At 48.5% G+C, this 23,175-nt stretch overlaps 9 protein-coding genes across 9 annotated transcripts; 3 read left to right on the plus strand and 6 right to left on the minus strand.

Annotated features, from left to right (window-relative positions):
• Positions 1-118: 118 nt before the first annotated feature.
• PENARI_c001G03530 (zinc finger MYND domain-containing protein) lies at positions 119-1,144 on the minus strand (the record flags this gene model as incomplete). Its single annotated transcript, XM_022626396.1, has 2 exons — positions 119-600; positions 658-1,144. 2 exons carry the CDS (start codon positions 1,142-1,144, stop codon positions 119-121), a joined length of 969 nt encoding a protein of 322 aa, XP_022493559.1.
• Positions 1,145-1,426: 282 nt separating this feature from the next.
• PENARI_c001G10454 (tRNA-specific adenosine deaminase) lies at positions 1,427-3,078 on the minus strand (the record flags this gene model as incomplete). Its single annotated transcript, XM_022626946.1, has 3 exons — positions 1,427-2,876; positions 2,956-2,998; positions 3,054-3,078. 3 exons carry the CDS (start codon positions 3,076-3,078, stop codon positions 1,427-1,429), a joined length of 1,518 nt encoding a protein of 505 aa, XP_022493529.1.
• A 317-nt stretch (positions 3,079-3,395) lies between these two features.
• PENARI_c001G03983 (splicing factor 3B subunit 5 family protein) lies at positions 3,396-3,719 on the plus strand (the record flags this gene model as incomplete). Its single annotated transcript, XM_022626441.1, has 2 exons — positions 3,396-3,638; positions 3,708-3,719. The coding sequence occupies 2 exons, from the start codon at positions 3,396-3,398 to the stop codon at positions 3,717-3,719; spliced, it is 255 nt and encodes an 84-aa protein (XP_022493228.1).
• An 847-nt stretch (positions 3,720-4,566) lies between these two features.
• PENARI_c001G04012 (uncharacterized protein) lies at positions 4,567-6,804 on the minus strand (the record flags this gene model as incomplete). The annotated part of the gene is made up of 1 exon (XM_022626443.1): positions 4,567-6,804. The coding sequence occupies one exon, from the start codon at positions 6,802-6,804 to the stop codon at positions 4,567-4,569; it is 2,238 nt and encodes a 745-aa protein (XP_022493189.1).
• Positions 6,805-8,818: 2,014 nt separating this feature from the next.
• PENARI_c001G06347 (uncharacterized protein) lies at positions 8,819-9,847 on the minus strand (the record flags this gene model as incomplete). The annotated part of the gene is made up of 1 exon (XM_022626634.1): positions 8,819-9,847. The coding sequence occupies one exon, from the start codon at positions 9,845-9,847 to the stop codon at positions 8,819-8,821; it is 1,029 nt and encodes a 342-aa protein (XP_022493728.1).
• A 2,177-nt stretch (positions 9,848-12,024) lies between these two features.
• Positions 12,025-15,320, minus strand: PENARI_c001G04910 (uncharacterized protein; the record flags this gene model as incomplete). Its single annotated transcript, XM_022626498.1, has 3 exons — positions 12,025-14,839; positions 14,894-14,991; positions 15,042-15,320. 3 exons carry the CDS (start codon positions 15,318-15,320, stop codon positions 12,025-12,027), a joined length of 3,192 nt encoding a protein of 1,063 aa, XP_022493272.1.
• An 880-nt stretch (positions 15,321-16,200) lies between these two features.
• PENARI_c001G00104 (uncharacterized protein) lies at positions 16,201-18,034 on the plus strand (the record flags this gene model as incomplete). The annotated part of the gene is made up of 4 exons (XM_022626119.1): positions 16,201-16,339; positions 16,398-17,498; positions 17,554-17,887; positions 17,950-18,034. The coding sequence occupies 4 exons, from the start codon at positions 16,201-16,203 to the stop codon at positions 18,032-18,034; spliced, it is 1,659 nt and encodes a 552-aa protein (XP_022493747.1).
• Positions 18,035-19,176: 1,142 nt separating this feature from the next.
• On the plus strand, positions 19,177-19,465 carry PENARI_c001G10519 (sterol desaturase family protein; the record flags this gene model as incomplete). Its single annotated transcript, XM_022626955.1, has 2 exons — positions 19,177-19,195; positions 19,266-19,465. The coding sequence occupies 2 exons, from the start codon at positions 19,177-19,179 to the stop codon at positions 19,463-19,465; spliced, it is 219 nt and encodes a 72-aa protein (XP_022493605.1).
• Positions 19,466-19,530: 65 nt separating this feature from the next.
• On the minus strand, positions 19,531-22,853 carry PENARI_c001G06308 (uncharacterized protein; the record flags this gene model as incomplete). The annotated part of the gene is made up of 7 exons (XM_022626626.1): positions 19,531-19,835; positions 19,888-20,171; positions 20,239-21,182; positions 21,534-21,735; positions 21,924-22,257; positions 22,307-22,564; positions 22,634-22,853. The coding sequence occupies 7 exons, from the start codon at positions 22,851-22,853 to the stop codon at positions 19,531-19,533; spliced, it is 2,547 nt and encodes an 848-aa protein (XP_022493660.1).
• Positions 22,854-23,175: the final 322 nt, after the last annotated feature.

The following is a 23,175-nucleotide window of genomic DNA, read 5'->3' on the forward strand; positions in this document are numbered from 1 at the left end:
CAATTCTGCATTCAGTTCTTTCAGTTCTTTGATCCCCTCAACTTGCCAAGAGGAGACTTAAAGTCGAGGATGAAGACATTTGACTTCCTCTCCATATCAGCACCAGTTCTTTCATCCCTTATCCTGAAAACTTGCGGAGATGAACCTTGAGATCACGGATGAAGACCTCCGACTTCGTCTTCATGTCATCGTCGGAGCCATTCAAAAAGTCATCGACCACACACGTATCAATGAAAAGAGCGAAATGCTCACGAGCCCGTCTGTCCGTCGCCAAGTTCACCCGTTGCTGCGGGTGATAGGTCAATCCGGGATTAAGGACGAACTCGTCCAGATCTTTCGTGACGCCAGCGTCATAACCCGTGAGAGGAGTCGCCAGCCGGCTTGCCTTCTCCGTGAGGTACTTCTTGTATGGCACCATCACCTCCCGAAACCCGAACTGGCTGCCTGTTGTGTCGATAACCCATTTCTCTTCCCCCTTGGGTAGCCTTACTACCAACAACGTGTGTGGACAGCCGCCCATGTTTGCTCCTGGAACGAGCTGGGTTTGGAATGGTTCGTCTTTGATGTCGACATCCGCGACTTGGACCTTTGAGCACACTTCTGTTGAATATTAACCACATGCTACTTATACTGAGGACTTTTCGACGGGGTCCTTACCTTTGAGCAATTTCCTGGTCAGCGGGCCCAACAGCGCCATAGCCGTTGTGCATTGATTGTTGGTCAAAGCCGCCTCCTTGTGCTCGACATTGGAAGTGAGGTCGTCTGGGAAAGGAAAGCGCTTGGAACGATCAAAGCTCAATAATGCGTTCTGATTCAGGTAGAGGGTTCCCTTGCGAAGGGTTATGCCTGTCAGATGGAGATCGAAAAGAACCTCCCTGAAAGCCAAGAAGGCTTTCTTCAAGAGTTGGGCACACCGAAGGAGTTTCTTTCGCTGTTGCATGGCCTTGCAACGATCTTTGTGAGTCGGCCAGTGCTTTTTCTGGCAATCTTTGCTGCAGTAGAAAACATCGCGCGAATCGCCAGACTGGTACTCGGGCGAGTTCTCGCAGCCAGAGCATTTAGTTGATGCTTCTTTCCCGCAGCCTGCGCATTTTGTTGGCTTGGGAGCCACCTCGGGCTTGGATTTAGGATGTTTGTAGCCCATGATACCGTATGTCGGAAGTCGACGAAGGAAGATGCTTCTTCAGTCTGGAAAGAGCTTTTATATTCAGAACAAAGGTGTTTGACAAACGCTGCAAACGATGCGCGCTGAGCAAACGAGTATTTTGCACTATACATGCCCACTTCATGGCCATCAGGAGTTACGATTGTGATGAGACGTGCTCAATTAATCAAACCGGACTGATGTTATGTAGCCATTTTGATACACGCATGTCTTCTATTTTGCTCTCAATGCCTGCATTGAGATTACGCTTCAGGCAGACTGTTAAGTCAAAGCTTTGGGTATATCACGCTTCCGTTTCTTCTGATCGACCAGGACATCCAATCCCCAATTCTCATCCCCAGAATTGGGCATCCAGCCCTTGAGAACCTGTTTAGCATCCTTTATGGCCTGCATACGGATATGCAACGGGTCCTTCGAGTCGATCGGGTGTTTCAATCCCTGGTAAATGGCAATTCCCGACTCAGTTCGCTGACTGGTACCGCCATGCACCTCTCCAGGCTGGACAGTATCAAGCCGTGGCTCAGTCACCGAAGCGCCAGTTCGATCAGTATGGAAAGATACAGTAGGACTGATATCGCGGAACAGAGCCCAAAGCTTTGCTCTGGACAAGGCTGAGGCCCCCCGTTTTCCGGGAGAAGATGCACGATTGCCTTGCTTCACTCCATTGATGATCGTTTCATATAAACCAGTTTTGGAACGAGCTAAATGTGGCAGATTCTTGCGCCCTGTGTCCATGATCGCAGAACATGGGTGTTGATGTGAAGGCGCCACGGTCCACACGGCACTCACATTTCCTGGCTTACACTTTTTAGGACTGGCCGCAGAAGTTGAGCTGCCGTTTTCTTGTTCCGATGAAATCGTGGGGGGTATGATGAGTTTTGGCTTGAAGAAATGCCATAGCGCTGCAACTTCGTCACTAGGCACCGAAAGAACTTGAAATGGTCGGAACTGATACCTTGGCGTGTTATCTGTCTCTATTGTAGCAGGCCATGACCGTCCTACAAGAGCTTGCATCCGACCCTCTGCACCGAAGCATCGATCAAAGCCAACCTGAGTAATCTCATCTTCAGGAAGAACAAGGCCAGCAATGTATGCATTATCAGTGGGAGCAACCAATCGACTGGTCTCACATGAGAGCAAGGAAGAGATTTGTCTCAAGGCAAGTTTATCAGAGCAGGACTTGCTTCGTGTTGACTCGGCATCCGTCCGTGCCGGCTTTCGACGCACGACTCCGAGAAGAGAGAAATGAGCGCGACCATCGAGGAGGTTCTCTGCATCCGAAACCTCTAATTCTTGGCTTCCTAATGCAGGTTTTGGTTGACGGAGGACTTCCCACGGTGTTGCGTCTTCCTGGGATGCCATGCAAAGCTCCATGCTTGCATCGCCACATGGAGCACATGTACAGTACATGTAGATTTTTATATCGGAGTGAAATTCGAAAGGCGGCCATTCTGTGGGTGACCTTGATGCATCCCCATGTTCTTCAAACGTCCTCTTTCGTATGAAGGGGGAATTTGGGGTTTCTTTATTCTCGGTACTGACATGACCATGGCCCTTGGATAGTTGTCTCTCCCGAGACAGCAGGCCGTGGCATTCCGTCAGAAGCCAGTAATTGAATGCCCGGATGGCTAATATCTCGGCATGGCAATCATGTAGTACAAGACCCTTACAGCGTGGGATTTGAGACGCTGAAAGACATTTGGCGCCAGTACTACATAACTGTCAGTCTGCATCTTTATCGGCGGCCTGCATATGTGCCTTCGTTACACTTAGGGGAGTTCAAAACTTACGTGACAGCTATGCAGGTCAGAGTTTCTGATGCTGTGTCCTGTCCTATCCACAGTTCAGTTACTTGTGTTCAGTGAATATGCAAGTAATTTCAACACACCTTTCACAACCACAATACCGGTCATTGGAACCCATTCTCTCGATCCATCTGGAAAGATGGTTGGTTTACTGCGCGTGGGCAGAGCATCAAAATGTGCATGAACCAGCGATGCTATCCGGGATGGCAATGAGGGACCACGTGCCTGATCAGCCATTGGATTAATTGATAACCCAGATACTATATAAAACAAAGAAAGATTCGTGATAGAAAGAACCAAACCCCAAAATGTTCTTGACATCACGTGATTGATATCATAAGTGCCTGAGGCGTCGTACATATTTCCCTTGATTCTTCATAGCTTCCGAACACTCTTCAACACAATCAACCCACCCACATTTCACAATGGCCGACAAGCTCCGCACCATCCAGAACCTCGAGGCTCTTCAAGCCCGTTACATCGGTACCGGTCACGCCGATACCACCAAGTACGAATGGACCTCCAACATCCTTCGTGACAGCTACGCCTCCTACGTCGGCCACCCCCCCCTGCTGTCCTACATGGCCGTTGGCATGGGCGAGCCAAAGGAGAAAGTGCGCGCAATGATGCTGGAGAAGATGGTTAGAGGCGCTGGAAACCCGCCAGAGGTATGTGATATCCTTGCAGTGTCGCTCGCGACTACCGGGATGATCGACGACTGACATTTTACTGTACAGACCCAAGAGTAGTACCACTCACTCGTGGCTTCTTTTGATTTTTTGTCCTCTTTATACCCCACCTCGTGCGCGCGTCCTTGGCCTTCGAAGGCATATCCATGACGACCCTACTACTCAATCCAAATCGTGCAGTGAGATTGTTGCATCGTTACATCAGTTTGGAGATTACCAAGACATACGAGCTTTCGAACCTTATCCCGACCAATCATGAAATACCTGCCGATTGAAGTGAATATACCAGTTTCAACATCTGTAAAGATGCAAAGGATCCCAGTAAAATAACCTTTGTGACATTTCGTCCGAGATTTGGAGAGGTGCTCGGAACCTTGATTACTAGGGCCCTGAACAAAGGCTCTTCAGTTTTAAGCCAGAAAGGAAACAAGCTGGTTGGAATAGCTTAATTTTCGGGTCGGGTTAAAACATGTCGGGCCCATCGAGATTCATCCTACACAAAAGTATTGCAAGCGACCATCCATCGTGACTGCAGGCCCCTGGACAGTCTAGCAGGGCTTTCTATGCTGACATCGATTTCAAATCCTGTGTCCAACCCTCGAAGATAGTTCAGACTAGCAAACCCCAATTGGGAGAATCAAGCAGGTAGCTGCAGCATTGCAGTCCAATCCATCTCGCGGCGAGCGGAAACCCTACAGTAATCACCATAAAAGAAGTCTTAAGGAAAGCTCAAACTCAGAATTGATAAACGTATCATGTAGACCTAAGAAGCCATAGGCCACGGCTAGAAAGTGCCTACAGTACAAATTGAAACACGGCCCAGCCGGTCAGGCCCCTATAACAGGCCCAGAAACAAGATCATAAAAACACTTGGTCACGTATGTACAAGAACCACAAAGAAACAATCCTACTCCTTCTCCCCCTTCGTAGCCAACTTAGTATTCTCCGCCTGCAACAAAGTAACAAGATCAACCCATTTCTGACGCTCACTCCGCAGCGTCCGGACCTCCTTCTTAAGATCCGAGATCTCCTGCTTAAGCCCCTCAACCTCAGTTTTAGTCTTCGCCTTCTCCTCTTTCTTGAGATCTGAAATCTCCTGCTTAAGTATCTCAACCTCAGACTTCGACTTCGATTTCTCAGACCGCTCCACATCCTTTCGCTGTCTCGCTTCAATCTTCGAAGCGGTCTTCAATTGACTAGCCTCGATCTTGCGCAAGCTTTTCAACAGCTTCGATTCCTCATTGAAGAGCGCCGAAGCGGCTTTGTGGAAATGCGCTGGTGGTTCGGGCGTCTGTGTCTGCGATGACTGGCCATCACTGCTGTTTTCCGCTCCTTGGGTTGAGCTCTGGCTATGCTTATGTTTGTGGCTCTTTTTTGTGGTGGAGCTGGCGGACGTGGAGGACCGGTTTGTTGCTGCGCGTTTGCGCATTGCGCTGGCATCGCTGTCTATCTCGTTGATACCCCTGAGCGGTGTTCCTGGTGCGGTGGGAGGCTGTGATGGGAGTTGGAGTTTATCGAGCTCAGTGCGGATTGAGTCTAGTTTGGCTTGGACTTCGCGTTTGCGTAGGGCTAGCTTTGCGAGCTCTTTCTCATGGTGGGTGAGTTTGCCTGTTTTGGTCATTTTCATCAGTTCGTCCGGGGGCATGTTGGTGTGTGTGATATCGTCAATGACGGGTGTTGCTAGGTCGGAGTGGGCGGAGGAGAATGAGACTTGATCTTGTGTGGACTCGGCATCGAAGGATTTGTTCTGCCCGGCGCTGTTCGATTTTGAAAGCGCTGCAGTATCTGTATCACCCTGGGAAGTTTGCGTCCCGTCGGTTTGACCCGCTGCCTCATGATAGTGCATGTAGCCTTGGAGTTGAGGTGCGAATCGCTGGTAGCCAGTGCTGAGCAAGCCAGTTACACTGGCGATCAGGCCATGGTGTGAATGCTCGCCGTCACTATCCAGTGAACCGTACTCCGAGTCCGAATCCGACTCATTCGCCTCATCAGACCTGAGTTCGTTGACAGACTCTTGGGATTTAGCCTCAGTACCAGCTAAGGCAGTTGTAGATCCCGAACTCGAGTTCTTCTCCTCCTCCTGTGGCTTATCCTCTTGGATAGCCCAGTGGATAAACTTGGCGGCATCGGTTCCCACGCTTTTGGGTGTCCCTTTGTCCACCATCCAGCGCGGAATGCTGCCGCCAGGGTCACTTCTAGTGACCATAATCCACTCAACTGGATTCATTTCCTCGTCGTCACGATCCCCAGACGCACCGTCCCGCTCAGGCCGTTGCGAATCAGGAGATGAGGAATCACTCTTCTTCTTACTCTTCTGACTTGAAGAGCTACTCGCACTCCTATCCTTCTTCCTCGGAATTTCCCGAATAAGCTCAATAGACTCATAAATGCCACGAGTATAGCCTTGTTTAGGCGGCACACCAGGATGGTCACAAGGCTTCGAGATCATGATCCAACTGCGCCCAGGCTGCTTACTCCCACCAACCTGCAATCCAGAATCGGAATTGACAATCATAGCCACGAAGTCACGCGGCGCAGTAGGCTTGGGGAACTGCGCCGAGACATGATACACCATCAAATGGCCCAGCTCGGAACCATCCTCGTTCTTGACTTCGATGGTCTCAACCTTCTCTTCAGCACCGATACCACGGATACTCTTGTCAGGCGTTTGTCCTTTCTCAATCTTCTTCCGGTTGACCTTGAGAGTCTCGTCATACTCGCTGGACAGCTTCTCCCGCCACCGCTCGAACGGTAGCCCCGCGTGTACACTCCGCCGGCCGAACCATGAGCCGCCGCCGTCATTTGCGGATAACTTCCACAATGTCACGTCTAGCGGGTTGTCTTTTGGTCCGCCTAACTTTATTGGCTTCCCCCATTGCTTTTGTAGGTCGGTGATTTCGGGGTCGGTCTCTCCGACTCGGGTAGACGAGGGGAAGATCCGGGAAGCGGAGGGGCCTGTCGCTTCGTATTCTAAGTGGGGATAATCTTTGGCTTCGGAGAGTGGAGGGTCTGGGAGTGACTCTGCTATCAGTCGGCAGTGTTTGAAGAGGTCACGTATGTAGTCTCGCAGTTCGTCGGGGGACTGGGGGACGTCATCCCATGATGCTGGTTTGAGGCACTCCAATGCCTCGTGGAGGGTGGCCATAGAAGTGGTCGAGAGTATCTGGTGCTTCTATCGCTATGTCGGTGTGTGAGGGTGAGGGGTCGTAGTGATGTTGCTTCCAGAAGCCTCCAACTGTCAGCAGTGTGATTGCGCTCGGATCAGGTGACGGAGATGGGGTAAGCGGCAAGCGCGAATAATCCAGAAGATTTGAGGTTTCAAGAACGCAGATTGGCGATGCGCTTGGTTTGCGTCCGCAGGATGATGATCTGTTAAGCAATTGACACGAATCAATGACCTCGCAGCACGTGCGGCAACAGGAGGTGAAGGAGAGGTACACAAGAAGTGGACAAAATAACAACAACAATTGAATGTTAACGGAGCCTAGAATGCAGGTACTAGTCACTTATAAGGAGTTAAAGATCTACTCGGCTTATGATGCAGTGCTCTTTTTCTTGGCACCTCCGTGATTGACGTCATACGGGATCGTGGGGTAAGTATATAATTCTTAAAACAATTTTAGATAGACGAACTGCTATTCTTTTCTCATCTACGTAATGGATTATTGTATTCTCAAATGTTGGACTCTGATGGAAAACTGTTAGTGATTCCTGATATAGTACCTGACATGGTAGGCAGACACGTTACAATGTGCCCCTAACGTAGATCATCAAGCCCCATAGTTCTTCGGTATGAAACAGGGCTGGAAGTACCGGTGGGCCCGTAATTTGAGTATATACGGGGTATGGCATTTACACATACAAAGCGAGAAAACAGGTTGTGTATGCAACTTTTACAACTAAGCTCAAGGTACATACAAGATTTGGACTAAGCTGCTGACAGATCAACAAAGAAATCAGAAGAAGAGAAGCAACCAGTGCAAGGGACCAGCCCCTCGATCTGTCAGACCAAAAGGAGTGAATCAGCCAGATCGAGCGTCTGATTCTCGGTGCCGGCAAAAAGAACGAAGAACGGGCTCTCTCATCCAGTGACAGAGCCCACCGACTGACCAAGCATGTCCAGGAATTTCTAAAACCCAGCCTGGACGATAGGGGACGAACCTATCAATCGTCAAATATGGATGTTGGAAGTGAGACCGTAGCGCAGAGGATAGAAATGGCAACCTCAAGACTCGTTGCTCGGGGCGGGATGCCAGGATCCCCAGGTCACAGACCCAAGGGGGATCCGGTTTCATCGCCCTTTGCGCTCGGCATCCGCCACAGGCGGATGGACTCAAGGCTGGCGAGGTCTAAAGACAGTCATCTCTCACTCATATTGCTTGATCGCCACATCCAAGAACCATAGATGAACCAAAAGGCGGACACCAACCAAACATCGCAGATGCGAGGAGGGTCACACCGTCGCGTGGACATATCCTCCAATACTCTGCTTTCGGAGAGTATTGGCCAGTCTGGTACACAGTACCAGAAGGACAGACCTCGAAGGAAGGATGAGAGAACAAAAGGAAACGGCGAATCCAGTCAGCCATGTAACCAAAGTTAAGTCACGATCCTTCCATCGAACCACGACAACAGAACTGAAAGCGTAACGGTGGACATTCCACATCCAAATTCATATCCCATGCCGCGAGGCAAACCAGGTCTTCATGACATATATGCGGGAAATGACAAACGAAAAGAAACATAACAAAGAGCCGACCCGCCGCTTCTTGATGCAAAACAGAGGTAAGAGAGTAAAAAAAAAAACACAAACGCTGACGCTGGAATCGAACAGAAAATATCAAAACAAGCGCATGAAAAGGATTATTCTGGTTATCATGCAAATTGCAGGAGGGAGTATCACAGATGCACAGAGTCAAATCGAAGAGAGAACGCCGTCGAGGAATGCGAGTTGTCGTTGCTTAAGTCGGGTTCCCGGGAGAGAAGAGGAGAGACGAGAGTGAAGAGAGGAGATAGCCAAGGAGGAGGCTTGATGACACCGGAAGTTGCGCGCGCGTCTGGTTCTGAAACGATCTACATTCCTTGAACCGTTGTTGCACGGGTCGTGGAGGGCTGCAGAGGCGGGTCGACCAGCCCCGAGTCTACTCAGTAGATGCGAGCTAGGCGATCATGCCGTATGGCAGCGCGGTAAAGTCTCCCCAGCCAAATCCGCCAAATCCCATGTTCACAGCCGTGCTGCAGGGTTGCACGAGCGTGCTCGGCAACGGCAGTGCGTTGATACCGGCCGAGGTGGTCGGCATGCAGTCGTAGGACTGGTACGGCGAGGTGGTGTAGGGTTGGCAGTAAGACGGGGTCGGGGATGGAAGCTGAGCGTCACTGAAACTGATACTAGCCCAAAGATTCGGATTAGAATCAGCCGTGGCCGGGGTTGGGCTGGGCGACAGTACTTTCCACGACTCGAGAGGCGGCTGGGGCATCGGGGTCTGCCACCAGGTTTCTGTGCCGGTGGAGCTGGGGAGAAGGGGCACAGGGCGCATGATGTCCATCTGTCGAGGTTGAGGTGATTCGAGCCAGATGAAGAGCTTTTCGATGGCTGCCTTGACTTCTGCGCTGCGGCTGCACAGCAGCTCTCCGGCGCCGTCTTCTTCCAGTCCTTCGAGGGCCTCGGCGTTGGTTCGGTAGACGAATTTGTTGGCGGCTTGGACGAATTCCTCCTGCAACTTCTTCAGCTCGGTGTGCTTTCCCGACCAGTCCCATTGGTGACGGGAGGCGTTATCCACCGAGAAGATGTCGTTGTAGTAATCGACCAGGGATTCGATCGTCTCCGGGGTCAACTTGAAGGCCACTTCGTTACGGGAGACCATGTCAACATGGACGACGTAAGCTTCGATGTGGATCATCTGATAGTTGAACAGCCCTTCGATAAGTGGGTTGTCGTCCTTGCGAAGCTTTGCCTCGGGGGCTTTGGGAAATGTCATGGAACACAATGTCCAGATCGCATTCGACGATGACAGCGTCTCCGTCAGACACCGTGTGTGTTGGGTGACATTATTTAGCGGACGCTTGACTCGGTTGACTCGCTTCAAGGTGGCCGTCAACCACGGCGCAACTTTCCTATTCAGCACCACATTCGGGGATGATCTCGGCGCAAAGGCGGCGGCGGACGACGGGAGTAGGACTGTTGGCATTATGACTCTGTGAAGGTGATACGACCTGCGTTGTTATGATATAAAAGAATGTAGATAGAATATAAATCATAAAGGCGACATTCGCCCACGCAATATTGTCGGAGTTGGACTGTAAGACTGTAAGGTTAAAGATATCGCATAAACCAGGGTATATTAAAGTGGGCGAACGCGCAAAAAGGAAAGAAAATTAGAATATAAAAAAAAGAAAGGAGACGTAGAAGTCAAGAGATATAGAAAAGAAGGAAGAAGTTCAGAATCTGAGGGGTGGGACCAAACACAAGTGGATTCTATGCACAATAATAGTAATTTTTTCTATAAAGTCCTCGTACTCCGTATTGATATTCTGGTCGACATGCAGCCCGATGGAGTCAATGTATAGCGGCCTCGGACTCCCCGATCCGCAACTGCAACTCACTCTTCAGTGGCGAGAATGATTCGAAACCGCAGAAGAATCAATAAGGTCCAACCGAGTATAGTGTTTCATTTCCAGTTCGCACAGTATTTCCAGTCATACACCCGCGTTGCACATCCATTTGGACAGAGGCATCTGCAGGATGCCCCAAACTGCAAAAGCTAAGCCCCGATGATCAGCAAAAAATGAATAAATAGAGAATGCTCCGAGAGCCTTAGACAGCGTTAGCGGGGAATCGAAGCCATTTCTCAGCTGGGCGATGTGCATATTTGTGCGCTAAGGTTCCCATCCTGAAGACCTAAATAAAATTATAACATTTTACTGCATGCAGGCCAAGCCCTATCTATTCGATCCCACGTTTAGATTCAAGTTTCATTTCTTATGATTCTAGAGGAAAAGAATACTCTGAAACACGGTCATACGCAACCCTTTAAGGAGTTTTTTGGACCTGTCGAGTAGGATACACACCTCAGCTGATGGAGGGTCGAGCAGCGTGGGGCACATCAGGTCTTGGAGGGCTTCAGGCTTGGGATTCGCTGACGACAACCGAGAGCGGCCGATACAGTCAAGCTGAGATCCCTGCTTCGATCGCCCATTGGGCAGAGCCTCGATTGCTAGACTTTGAGAGGGCGCCACCAACATTACATACAATACTGTACAAGTTCCCTTCTGTATACAGGACTCTCTCTGTCCACCTGATTCATGTATGATTTCATCTTACTCTATCCACTGACACGGGCGCATCTGGCTATGCCCTAAAACGGAATCCCTGAAGGCTGCCGGCATATGAGTTCAGTCACATGGTCACCTTGCGCAAGGGGTGTGTACTGTACAGTGCGGTTGAAATCGGCTGCAGAATATTCCAAGTTCCCAGTTTTCGTCGCCAAATGTGCGTAGCTTACGAAGTACACTTTCCCCAAAATAGCCCGTGACCCCAGTGAGGCGGTGCATGCCACTCGCCACATGTGGCGGATACCTCCGGGTCCACTTTAGATGTGTAGACCCGGTTAGCTTCACTCTTTGCTTCACTCTTTGCTTCACTTTGCAGGTTTTTACCGATCAGAAATTTCATGATGCGCTGGCGACCATAGCAGCTGGATGCTCAGGTGGTGTTTCCCAGACCCACGCAAATTCAGGCTTGCGCTGAAACTCAGGTCTGAGGATCGGTTTCGAGGTTGTTGGGTGCTTGCCGCCAACATGACACAGCAAAGTAGCCTAACATTGAGCAGACGTAAATCTAAAGTCATTATCCTTAGCGACTGCATAGTTTATGAGTCATCGATGTGCCGCCGATGTTCCATTTGAAACAAAGCTAGGCGCTGTCTCAATAGTGCTTAATCTGATATACCGGCCATTCAACGAGTCATTACTATTTCGATATGCTTAACCAATGCAGTTATGCGACGAATACATTTAGAATATCACAGAAGTCCCAGTTCTAGGGGCGACAGAAAATCTCCATTTTAGAAACTACTTGAGCTCTGCTTTATCTGGAAGGTTTGACTCATACGTTCACTTTACCATCGAAAATTCTCAAAGTGTACATGTGAAATGTCCCACTTCTTGAACGAAGTCAGAGCGTCGCCGAGGCCTGTCGTAGCCTAGTTGCTGTTTCCGTGTGAGGCTGCCCTCGTGGCGGGCGACTTCTACTGGCGTCAAAGCAATAAAAAAATCTAGGAAACATGTAAGAGCATATAAGAGATAGAATCGTCATCACTGTTGATATTTGATAATCTAATAGATCGTATAAAATTCCAGCCATGGTTTAGGTGATCCGGAAACTGAAGGGCACGTCTAACCGCTCGGAGGGGGTGATGACACTTTCGAGGCAGAGATGCGGTCCAAACGCAAAATGCCGATCGATATTGCCCGAGGCCACAATTGCTTCAAGGGCCTTAGACAGAGAGCCTCGTTGATAGAGAATTGGAGGCCCGGAAATAGGCGCCACTTCTAGTCGGTCTTCTCGGGTTCCCTTGCTCGAAAGTTTCATACGAAGAGTCTCTAAGTTGGATGGTTCCACCAACTCTAGGAATTCCAGCAACTCAAATGCCACTCTTTCGTCCGATTCGCCGCTGCTTTTCTTAAGCGCCTGGTCGTCATCCTCCTGTTCGTTTGGTTTGTCGGACGAGGCAAATATTCTCACGACAAACAGCACATCGCGATCAACATCATACTGCAAGAACTCCTCAAGATATCGATTTTCCGGGTCACTAGTACGACCAGCTAAGAAGTAATCCTCGATAAAGCAATATAGGAAGATCAGCCACACAGAAACGGTAGCTTGCGGGGCTGGTATTGTTGTGGAACTCTCGAAATTGCTCCTGTCAAGTGGACGGATCGGCTCCATAGGCACCATCTCTCGAGGGGTCCGTCCTTCATGTAGGAGATCCTGTACAAATTCCCAGCTTTTAGATCCAGTAGCAGCAGTAAGGAGTAAATTTGGACCCGAGGTCGAGTTCTGCTGTTTCAAGCGGTTCATCAGATCAGGCGAGAGAAACTGGTGTAGACCGCGGTAAACAACCTCGCATAGAAAATCGGGAGAATGATTCGACTCTCTCAGTGTGCGCCATTCACAACCAATGCGTTGCAAATTCTCCCCCCAGATGTGACCTTTAGGCTCTGGGACCTCATTTCTGGGGAGAACTTGTGTTCTTGGTTCTACCGTTTGGGTGTGATGCTGAACAATATGGCTGGCCTCCTCGAGGAAACGCGACGGCACGTCGTATCCGCAATGTTCATGAGCAGCACACATCGCGGTAAAAAGCACATGGAGAGCCTTTCTCAAAGTACCGCCTTCTCCCCCAATTGCCCATACTCTCGGTTTGGTATCGTGTAGTGTGGATAGCGCAAATTTGAATTCTGCAAGTAACAATCGAAATATCCCGGAGTAGACATCAAAATCAGGTATACGGGCTCGCATTTGCGCTTCCCGGCTATTCACAATGTATTCGCGGGCACTGCGGTGGAGAAACCGCACTTCATAGGTGAAATAATCATGTCCGTCTCTTTCACGACTGCGCTTTCGGGACATCTCTAGCAGGCCCCGAGAAAGGCGATCGAACACACACGAGACACGCTCAAGTCGCTCATTGATCTCGCTCTCTGTACATGATCGCATCGGTAGTTCATAAGGAAAACCTGGATCCTCAAGGTCCTCGAGCCATGAGTATGCTAACGCATTCCGGACCGTGGGCTGCCACCGGCAGAAATTGGGAGTCGACAAGAGGAATAATTGGTCCGAGAGCAGCTGATCGTCTGGATCTATGGAGCTAAGGATCTGATCGAATAGCTCATCCAGCCCCTTGGGCATTAAGTGAAGCTTCCTTTTCAAGTCTTTCTCGCTGCCCTGATATCCTATACTCTTTAAGAGGGAGCGCACAACTAGCCGTGCCCAGAGAAATACCCCATCTGAGGCGTTCACAATCTCAATGACCAAGTCTTTATATGAGTCCTTGATGCGATGGAAGTTGGGGTCCTTTTCAAACATGGCCACACTAAACTTGGAAATATCCTCTCGAGTGAGCTCGTGGATACTAACTTGATGATTCAAGTCATTCGTGAAGGATTGAACAAAAGGAATATGAGGGCGACTGCTGACACAAAGCTTGATATTCTCCGCTTGTGCGGTCCAAGACTGAAGATCTCGAGAAAAACTCCAGTGATCGACCTCATCACCCTCAAACTCGTCCAGTCCATCAATGAAAAAACAGAAGTAGCTTTCCGAAGAGCTTGCTTCCTTGATCAGGCGATTGAATGCGTCCCTGACTTCATCGAAACGAATTGGGGCCACTCCGAAATTTGAACTCCCCCACAACTCAGGGAAGAGCCGGGGAATTAAATTGGGGATTTGCCTGCATGTTTCAAATAGCAGACTTCGATATAGGCCCTCGAGAGACATCTGTGTCTCATCTCCCGAATTCCAGAAGAAGAATCGGGCAAAAATCAAGGGTCGACCCCCAGCCCAGCTTTCTAATCCCTTCTTGACCCGAGACGACTTGGAAAGAAACTTCATCAACGTCGATTTCCCGGAACCTGCCTTGCCCGATATATGGAAGATGTGACGGCCAGAGTCGAGCCAGGTGAGAAACTTTTCTCGAGTACACCTTCGCAGTGCCTCCTGCTTTTTCTTCTCTTCCTCATACCGCCTCTTTTCCCTCCCTTCGTCATGCTTTTCTTCGGACTCTTCGGACTCGAGACAAGGGTCGCTCCGATCATCTGCCGGTTGAGATTCCTCGTCAACCATCCACGCGAAAGTCCCACTCTCGGCATTTTCAATGTTGTTCTCGCGACTGTACATGGATGTAAAGGCCAGGCGCTCTAGGATCTTGTTTTCTCGTGAGATTGAAGTAGTCACGGTCTGGAATTCGAGCAACGAAGCGCCCAATTTAGCCAACGGTCCCTCGTTTGACCCGTATGATTTATCTTGTGCTGGAGCCGACTGAAGGGAATCCACTAGCGTGGAAATAGTCTGGTATAATTCCTCTAGCTGGGGCATTGTCTGATTTTGAAGAGCTTTGCCCTCACTTCGAAGGGCCTCCAGTTGGCAATTGACTAGAGAGTTCTGCTCATCGGTTTTCTGACTATCTTTGTCTCAGTATCTCCCCGTCGTTAAACTATTTCACCCAAAGACGTACCTAAACATGACTTGCAATCGGATCATAATCTGAGATTGATACCCATTCAGTCGTCGCTCAATCGAATCAATCTCCTTCTCCTTCCGCATACTATGCCACTTCACCATCAGGCCCTCCCATTTCGATCTTTTATCTCCCACTTTCAAACGTCGGAGAATTTGATAGAGCTCTCCTGACAATGCATGACAGTTTGTTTTGCAGCCAAGGCGCAGAGCTGCTTTTCGTTTTCGGTCCGGGCGGGGAAGTCCGTGACCAAGTCCTGTGTGACAACATTCAAATCTTCCACCAAAGCACTCAGGCGTTCGTTCTCGGGGGTCATGCCAGTCGAAGTAGAAAGGACCTTATTTACTCCGGAAATGACTTTATAGGAAAAGTCAATGAATGTAAGGATGTTGCCGGCAAGGCTGATAGCCGTGAGGGGGTCCATAGCGCCGCCCCGACCCTAGTGCGCGACGCAGGCAGTAGAACAAGATACTTTCAACAACAGGAACGTGGATGAAAACCACGCGATTATTTGTAAGCTAAGCAGAAGGCTTTGCCCTGATGGGTGTTGGTGCGACTAACCCACATGGGGGGGACGTTGCCCCTCAATTTCAGCCGCTCAAAAAGATTGCTAAGACGCTGCATATCATCCCAGTGAGTAAAAATAATGAGCTATTGCCCTATATATCAACACAGATTGACCAGGCTATATTGGATAGCCCACACGAGGAGTGCCATCTACATAAACTGTGTTAACTTAACTGGTGGACTAGATGAACGGCGGACCGCATGAACGAGGGACTGCATGAACAAAGGACGCCGGGCTGAATAACGATTAATCTGTTTGGTTTGTTTGCAAGCGAGTGGTTCTAGACAGGTATATTCCATACAACCATATACATGCACACATCGTCGCTATCATATCTTTTAATTTGCCTATTGGCTCATCGCGTCCAAAATAGCTCGGAATCTCCCGAGTGAATTGCGGGGAAGGGGTGAAGTCTTATCAAATCGAGCCCAAATAGGTATAGACTAGGGAGTTTATGCCTCTTATCGCAGACTGCTGGTCAACACTTCTACCTCAATGGACCAAGAACTTCGGATTGTCCCGGTTTTTACTTATCTGTCAAAACTGAGATTTCTCCAGACTAGGGAATATCGACATGGCAAATGGCCCAGTTGGATATCTCCCAACGTTCTACAAGATAAGATGCCCTAGTATAAACATATCAAAGTCACGGCATTACCTCTCATAATCTGAGGTTCCAATTAATCGCCTTTTGCAAAGACCACGGCCTAGTGTCGTGACTCGGAGTCTCACAGTCATGTCTCTCAAGATAATGTTCACAGACTCAATCATTGCTGGCTATGTTAGGACCATCAGATCATGCCCTCGCGAAATAATTGCCAATCGCCAGTTACTGTTCACAGTTGCCATGTATGCGACAGCCGGGCTTCCGATCAGTGAGTGCCTATTTACTTACAAGAGCCGAGACTCTCTCTCTAACGAACAGCTCGGCAGCATGGGACCAAGGATCGTCTTCAGTGATCCCATCACTCCCCGGGTTTCAAGCCGCCTTTGGCATCACATCTGCTGCAAATCCCACTCAAGTGACTAACTTCATCTCCTTCGTTTACATTGGCGCCGGCGTCGGTGCTGGCTTTTCGTTCTTTATCAACGATCGGATTGGACGTCTGTGGTCTTTCCGCCTCTACATGGCTATTTGGATTATCGGCCAGATGCTCGCTACCTTTTCCTATGGCCATACCGGCGTTTTATACACAGCTCGCATCGTGTCAGGTCTCGGTATAGGACCCCTTACCGTGATAGGTCCCGTGGCCATCGTTGAAGTTGCCCCAACCGAGATTCGAGGACTGCTCTCAGTCTGGTTCAGCGTTGTTATGCTCCTATCATTGACGGTATCCATTTTCGTCGTTCTCGGTGTTTACCTCCATGTCGCCAGCAGCTATCTTCAATACCAGATTGTTTTCTTTGTGCCAACGATCGCGGTAGCCTTCATCGTCATGGGCAGCTTCTACTTATCGGAAAGTCCACGATGGCTATTTCTCGTCAACAAACAAGAGCAAGGCGTCGAAACTCTCGTCAAATTACGCGGCTTGCCTGCGACTCATCCCCGCGTCGCCTCCGAGATTGAAGATATCCAGAGACAGATTGACGGACAATGGAAGTTTCAGAAGAGCAGTTTACAGCCAGGGTTCATTGAACTGTGCAAGGAGACTTTCCTGGTCCCGTCCAACCTTCGCCGAGTCCAACAAACTTTCATATCCTATGCGTTGGCACAATTATCTGGTGCGAACAGTGTGACCTCATATCTCGTTCCAATCCTAAGTCTGATGGGACTAGGTGGTGGAACGGACCGTTCACTGTTTTTATCTGGCATGTACTCGATGGCGAAGTTCTTCTTCACGTTGATTGCGAGCTTCTGCTTTATTGATGTGCTAGGGCGTCGCAAAAGCTTCTTTACTGGCGTGACTCTACAGATGGTGTCTGATATCTACATTGGCGTTTATATTAAATACAGGCAAAGCGGCCTAGTCACTACCAGTGCGAGTGAGGCGGCTGTTGGGGCTATATTTATCCATGGATTTGGCTTTGCTGTTGGTGAGTGATGGGATAGTATTTACGCAATACATTCTCACTGCTAACTATCCATCAGGTCTTTTGATTCTTCCATACGTGTTCGGTGCAGAAATCTGGCCGAATCATATTCGGTCCTTCGGTGCTGCAATTTCACAGTGCTTCCACTGGCTCTTCTTCTTTGGCATCAACAGAGCAACGCCATCTCTCCTCGCCAATACTAACAATTGGGGCGCTTTTATCTTCTTTGCAGCCTGGTGCTTTGTCTCAATTGTCTATGCCTATTTTGTGATACCCGAGACCGCAAGAGAAGGACTCGAGGACTTCGACGCTATCTTTGAGCAGCCACTTTGGAGGGCTTATCGCGGCACAAAGCGGAATCATACTACATGCATCGAGGCTTTTGAAGTATCGTAAGATGGCCTAACCCGTTTCGCTTGCTGATAAATTGGATCAGACCACTAACAAAGTACAGAGATGCACATGATCATATGTCCAGGTCTGGCAGTGACTTGACAAAGAAAAAGAATCACTTTGCGGATGATGGTGTTGAGATCTGAACGCGAAGGGACGATTCAATTTCTTGCTCCGTGTTTTCCGATACGTTTCTGGTAACAATAGCTAGCTTTCTAAGAATGTTAACATGCAATATATCTTATCTTATATGGTGCCATTTAAGCCACTCAATTTCGCGCGTGTCTGTAAGTGGGTACTGTTCGTGTGGGTATCCCTCTTTTGTAGGTATTTCCCGTGATTGTGGGTATCTGCCGTGTAGGTATTCCCTCAGCGGCATGTAGGTATTCGTCACGTAGGTAAACTCCTTGTAGGTAATTATCATGTAGGTATTAATAACTTATAAGATGCTGTTAGTCCTTTGACATCTAGACTCGAGAGGTCTACACTAAAAGTACAAGACGTCCTCTAAGATGGATGTCGTATTGGATATTCTCGATACATTGGTCCTCGATCGATGCTATGCATTTCTCTCGCCGGATTTGAATGCTAGTCTTGAAAGTCACAATTCCACAGACTCCCAATTGAATCGACATGTTCAGATTTACTATCCTATGCAACCCTCTGAATGGGCCGAAGCCAGTCTTTGGAAACGAGATGATCTTGCCAGACAAGCATTATCATTATACTTGATTACTTGGTAAGTGCTCCTCTTTGGTACCCAAGAAGACCAAATTCATTGAGATCATTTGATTGAAATAGGCTATTCGCAATGATCATGTATTTGCTCGGCAGTCTTGTACTATACCACACATTATTCGACAAAAGACTACTCCGACACCCCCGATTCCTTACAAACCAGATGCAACTCGAGATTAAACAAGGCCTTTGCGCCATCCCAGTCATAACCCTCCTTACGGTCCCGTTCTTCATTGCAGAAATTCGCGGCTGGTCCAAGCTATATGACTTCACAAGCGAATCTCCATTCTGGGGATACACATTATTACAATATCCGTTCTTCATCTGCTTCACTGACAGTGGAATCTACTGGATCCATCGCGGCTTCCACCACCCTCTCGTCTACCGCTGGCTTCACAAACCACACCATAAATGGGCCGTTCCGACACCTTTTGCTAGCTATGCGTTTCACCCGCTGGACGGATGGTCGCAGAGTCTACCATATCATATTTTCCCGATACTGTTTCCATTGCAGAAAAGTGCATATTTGGGACTGTTTATTTTCGTGACGATGTGGACAGTTTTGATCCGTGAGTTTCATCAAAGTCCATGACTCCTTCAAAGATAATAGCTGACTCTTGTTCTTTCTTCTACTCGCAGATGACGCCGAGTACCTCCCAGCATCTGAGATTATCAACGGCGCTTCATGTCATACGATGCACCACCTTTACTTCAATTATAACTATGGGCAGTTTACAACAGCCTGGGATCGTCTTGGAGGAACTTATCGGGAGCCCAAAGGCGATGCTTTCATGGAGAACCAGCAAGGCACAGAGAAGATCGCTGATAAATTTGACTAGAGGGATAAAGGATGGGTTCATATGTACATTAAAATCCAAATAAATAGATATACTAATTAATACATTCATGGTGCAATTTCGTAACACCATTGAATAAAGTCATTCAAATTGCCCAAGTCGTCAGTCGCAGTGTTGTCCAGATACTTGAAGCTAGCATCGGACTTGCTAGAGACCTCCAGTGTAGCATTCAATAACCACCAAAGCTCTTGAGCATGTTTCGGATACCCAATATGAAAGAATTGATCCTTGGCCAAGAGACCAGTGACGGAATCCCAGATGCGCTTCCAATTCGCTGAGGCGCGTCGTATTTTGTCGACTGATAGGTATCTTAACAAGCCTGCTCTTGTCTGGAATGCGAGAGAGTTGATGGCTATAATATTATCAGCAGGGTATCGCTTTATTAGGCTTAATCGTCAACGTACCGTAAATCAGAATAAGAAGGTGCTCCACAGATACTGAGAGACTCCATGGTATTGAGACTTCGTTTTGTGTCTCGAGGAGCTGGGTGACCACGTCTCTCAGCGGTGGAAGTGGGAGGTCGGCTGAGTGTGCCTCGGCGATTTTGCTAAACGACGATGCACTTTCGGCCTCCCATAGCCCAGCACTCCACGGCAAATGGCAGTCCATTTCGAAAACTGATATTGATGGGTTGTTCTTGAAGCAAACCGTAAGGAATCCATCAGCAAGGAAGACCCAGCAGGCGATCCTGTGGATGAGTTAGTACAATATCCTAAATGATTTATAATAGGAGAGACAATGGGACGAAATCTTACCGTATACAAACTTCCTCTGCTACCAGAGCCTTCCATGTCATCTCATCGCAGACTTTAGGGGCAGTTCGTCGTTTGAGCTGGAAAATTCCCAAGGATCTTATCGTAGAAACAAGGCATGGATGACGGACAATCCGAATGCGACGCCTTGTTTGCATATCATCCCGCCCAAACTGAAGCATTTCAATAATGAGGGCACTTTGTATTAGCTGAACAGTGGATAAAAGATGTGTAGAGTCTTTTGGCGATGGAACTGCAGCCAGATTTGCAATGTTCCGAAAGATGTACTCTTCCGCCACATCGAAAAGACTTGATGGAAGAGCACCCCCATCTAATGGAAAAGTATATGTGGCACCAGATAAGAAGATCGAGAGTAGAAGAGAGTTGGAAACGTTCCCTGGGTCAAATGTTGGAAAATGAACCACGGGCAAATGCCAGTGAAGAGAGTGGAAGAATGCAGAGACAGAGGCGGAGATATTGGATACTCCCAAGAGCGTAGAGAGTTCCATAAAGTCAAGCGGCGGTTGACCTTCTGGTTTACCGAGACACATTGACTTTGATGTTCCAACCAACTCGGTCATGATCTCAGTTAATTGGTTGGAAAGCTTTGACGGAAAGAGGGCCTCAGGCGGGAACTGAGAGAAGAAATCATCTGTAGACAATGGAAATTGATAGGAGAAATCTGGGAGCTGAAAGTCACCACCAAAAGCCGACAGGGGATCAGTAGGAACAAGAGCATCTTCGATGTGAGAATTGAGCGTTTCAAGGTTCCTTCGGACGGAGCGTTTTGCTGTCTCGCCGATCGCAAGTCTGTCCTTATGGACAGATGGATTGGCAAAATGCCGAAGGAAAGTAAACGGACCACCACCTCTCGGAATATTGCGAGGTGGATTCGTGAATGGTGAAAGTGAAACAAGTGATGAAGAGCTAGGTCCTGTAGATAGTGTCTGGTGACCGGAAAAGGTGCATTGCCGCCCGAGGGAACTGCAACGAGAGCAAGGCGAGCTTTTATCGCAAGACGCTTTGGCAAAGAAACACAAATCACAAGATTGCCTTTTTCTGCCTGGTTTGGCTGCGGGTGGCAACGGTTGGTTGTATTTCTTTGCACACGCTTTGCTATGCCTTCGAGTTACCTCCCTTCCTAATGATCAGCGACCGTTCCTGTTTCATAGTAGATGTGGGATTTCACACAGTTTTAAAAATGACTTTTTGCAAAAAGGACAACTGGAAGAGGGCTGCTGAGTATCTGGAAGGCTGTCAGACCATTCCCAATGTCGAGATACTTCACCGAGACTTACGAGTTGCCTCATGGCGGAGCAGATGAGGTTTCCGCTGGTAGCTCTTGTCGCATTGCGAGCATTCAAACATGACATAGAAATATACGCTGACAATAGGCAACGTTCACAAGTGTATTCGGGAGATGGAATGGGACGGCTAAGAATAAAGTCGATGCGTGGATGAAGTCCACCGGTGCGTGGCCGAAGTCCTGACAAATCAAGTCTAGAGTCAAATCTCGCAGTTTTTTTAATCTGAAAGACTGGAACTATGTCTAAAATTAACCGCTACTATTGTATTTGCAGTTTCTTGTACGTGGAAGAGCGGCAATTTCCAGTATATCCCTTCAGTTCAAAAAATCCCCACCCGTTTCCTTCAAAATCAATTGATACTCAGGCTCAAATTGCATATACATCACCTCAGGAGTACCCGTTCCTTTTTTGGTGTATATGGCCGTTTCATCATCGACTAGTGTCTTCTTTAGAATACCCTCACTCGCTCCAATAGATCCAGGTGCTGTGGAAGCTTCCACAAGAAGCTGGGTCTGACATGCCCTTTCTAACGCAATGAAGAAGGCCGCCGCTTCGGCAACCGTCCCTCCAGCAGTAAGTAGACCATGATTCTGCATGATAAGGTTCTTGTTCTTGGGACCAAGGTATTCCGCAAGACGTTGACCCTCTTCTTTTGCGAAAACGACGCCTCCAAATGCCGGATATACTGAAAGGTCATCATAGAACATGCAGGAATCTAAACAGCGTCAGCAAAAACATGTTACCAATTAATTACCCAATATTACCTTGATTGAACATATCGATGCCCCGGCCAAATGTGCTCCATGCTCTTCCATACGGACTATGCATATGACAAGCCGCGTGAATGTCCGGTCGCCTCTGATGGATCGCCGAATGAATGATAAAACCAGCCGCGTTGACAGGTTTATCTGCACCAGCGACTCGGTTTCCCTCCTCGTCTACTCTGACCATATCAGAGACCTTGAGGAGGGCAAAGTGTACACCGTAAGGATTGATCCAGAACGTGCGGGGTTCGATGGGGTCTGAAGGTGTCAGCATTTTTGGATAAAAGTTGGATTTATAGAGTATGAAGTCCAAACAGTATTAAGTACCTCGAAGACTAATATGTCCACTGCTACCATCCGAGAACCCTAGTTTAGCGAATATGCGAAAAGCACCCGCCATCTGCTCGAGGAGCCATTTCCTTTCGGCCTCCTTGTTGACGGGTCGCGGAATGTGATGTAGCCTTTTCACTTCCCCATTTGCGCCCGTCTCTGTATTTAGAGCAGATGTATTCGAAGTTGGTTCGATGGTAGTTACGACTGACGACATGATGTGCACAGTGACTGGGAAAGTCAGATCTCGATAGGTTGACAAGGCGAAAAATAACCGAGGAAATCTATGTCGACCCCGCAAATCATTACTGACTGCATTTTCTTTTGTATCAACTTATCCGGACTACGGAAGCACGTAATGGCTCAAATGCTCGGAAGAAGCCGAGACGATCGCGCGATAAGTTAATGTGTTGATACAACGACTTTTCGAAGCATCGACGGGATATTCTATATCAAAGTCGATAAATCAAGGAAATTACATGAAATATCTAATCCTTGTATTAATCGGCGCAATCTGTGGTTGAAACATGCCTGCAGAC

This window comes from Penicillium arizonense (genome assembly GCF_001773325.1).
Source record: "Penicillium arizonense strain CBS 141311 chromosome Unknown PENARI_contig001, whole genome shotgun sequence".
Lineage (NCBI taxonomy): Eukaryota > Fungi > Ascomycota > Eurotiomycetes > Eurotiales > Aspergillaceae > Penicillium > Penicillium arizonense.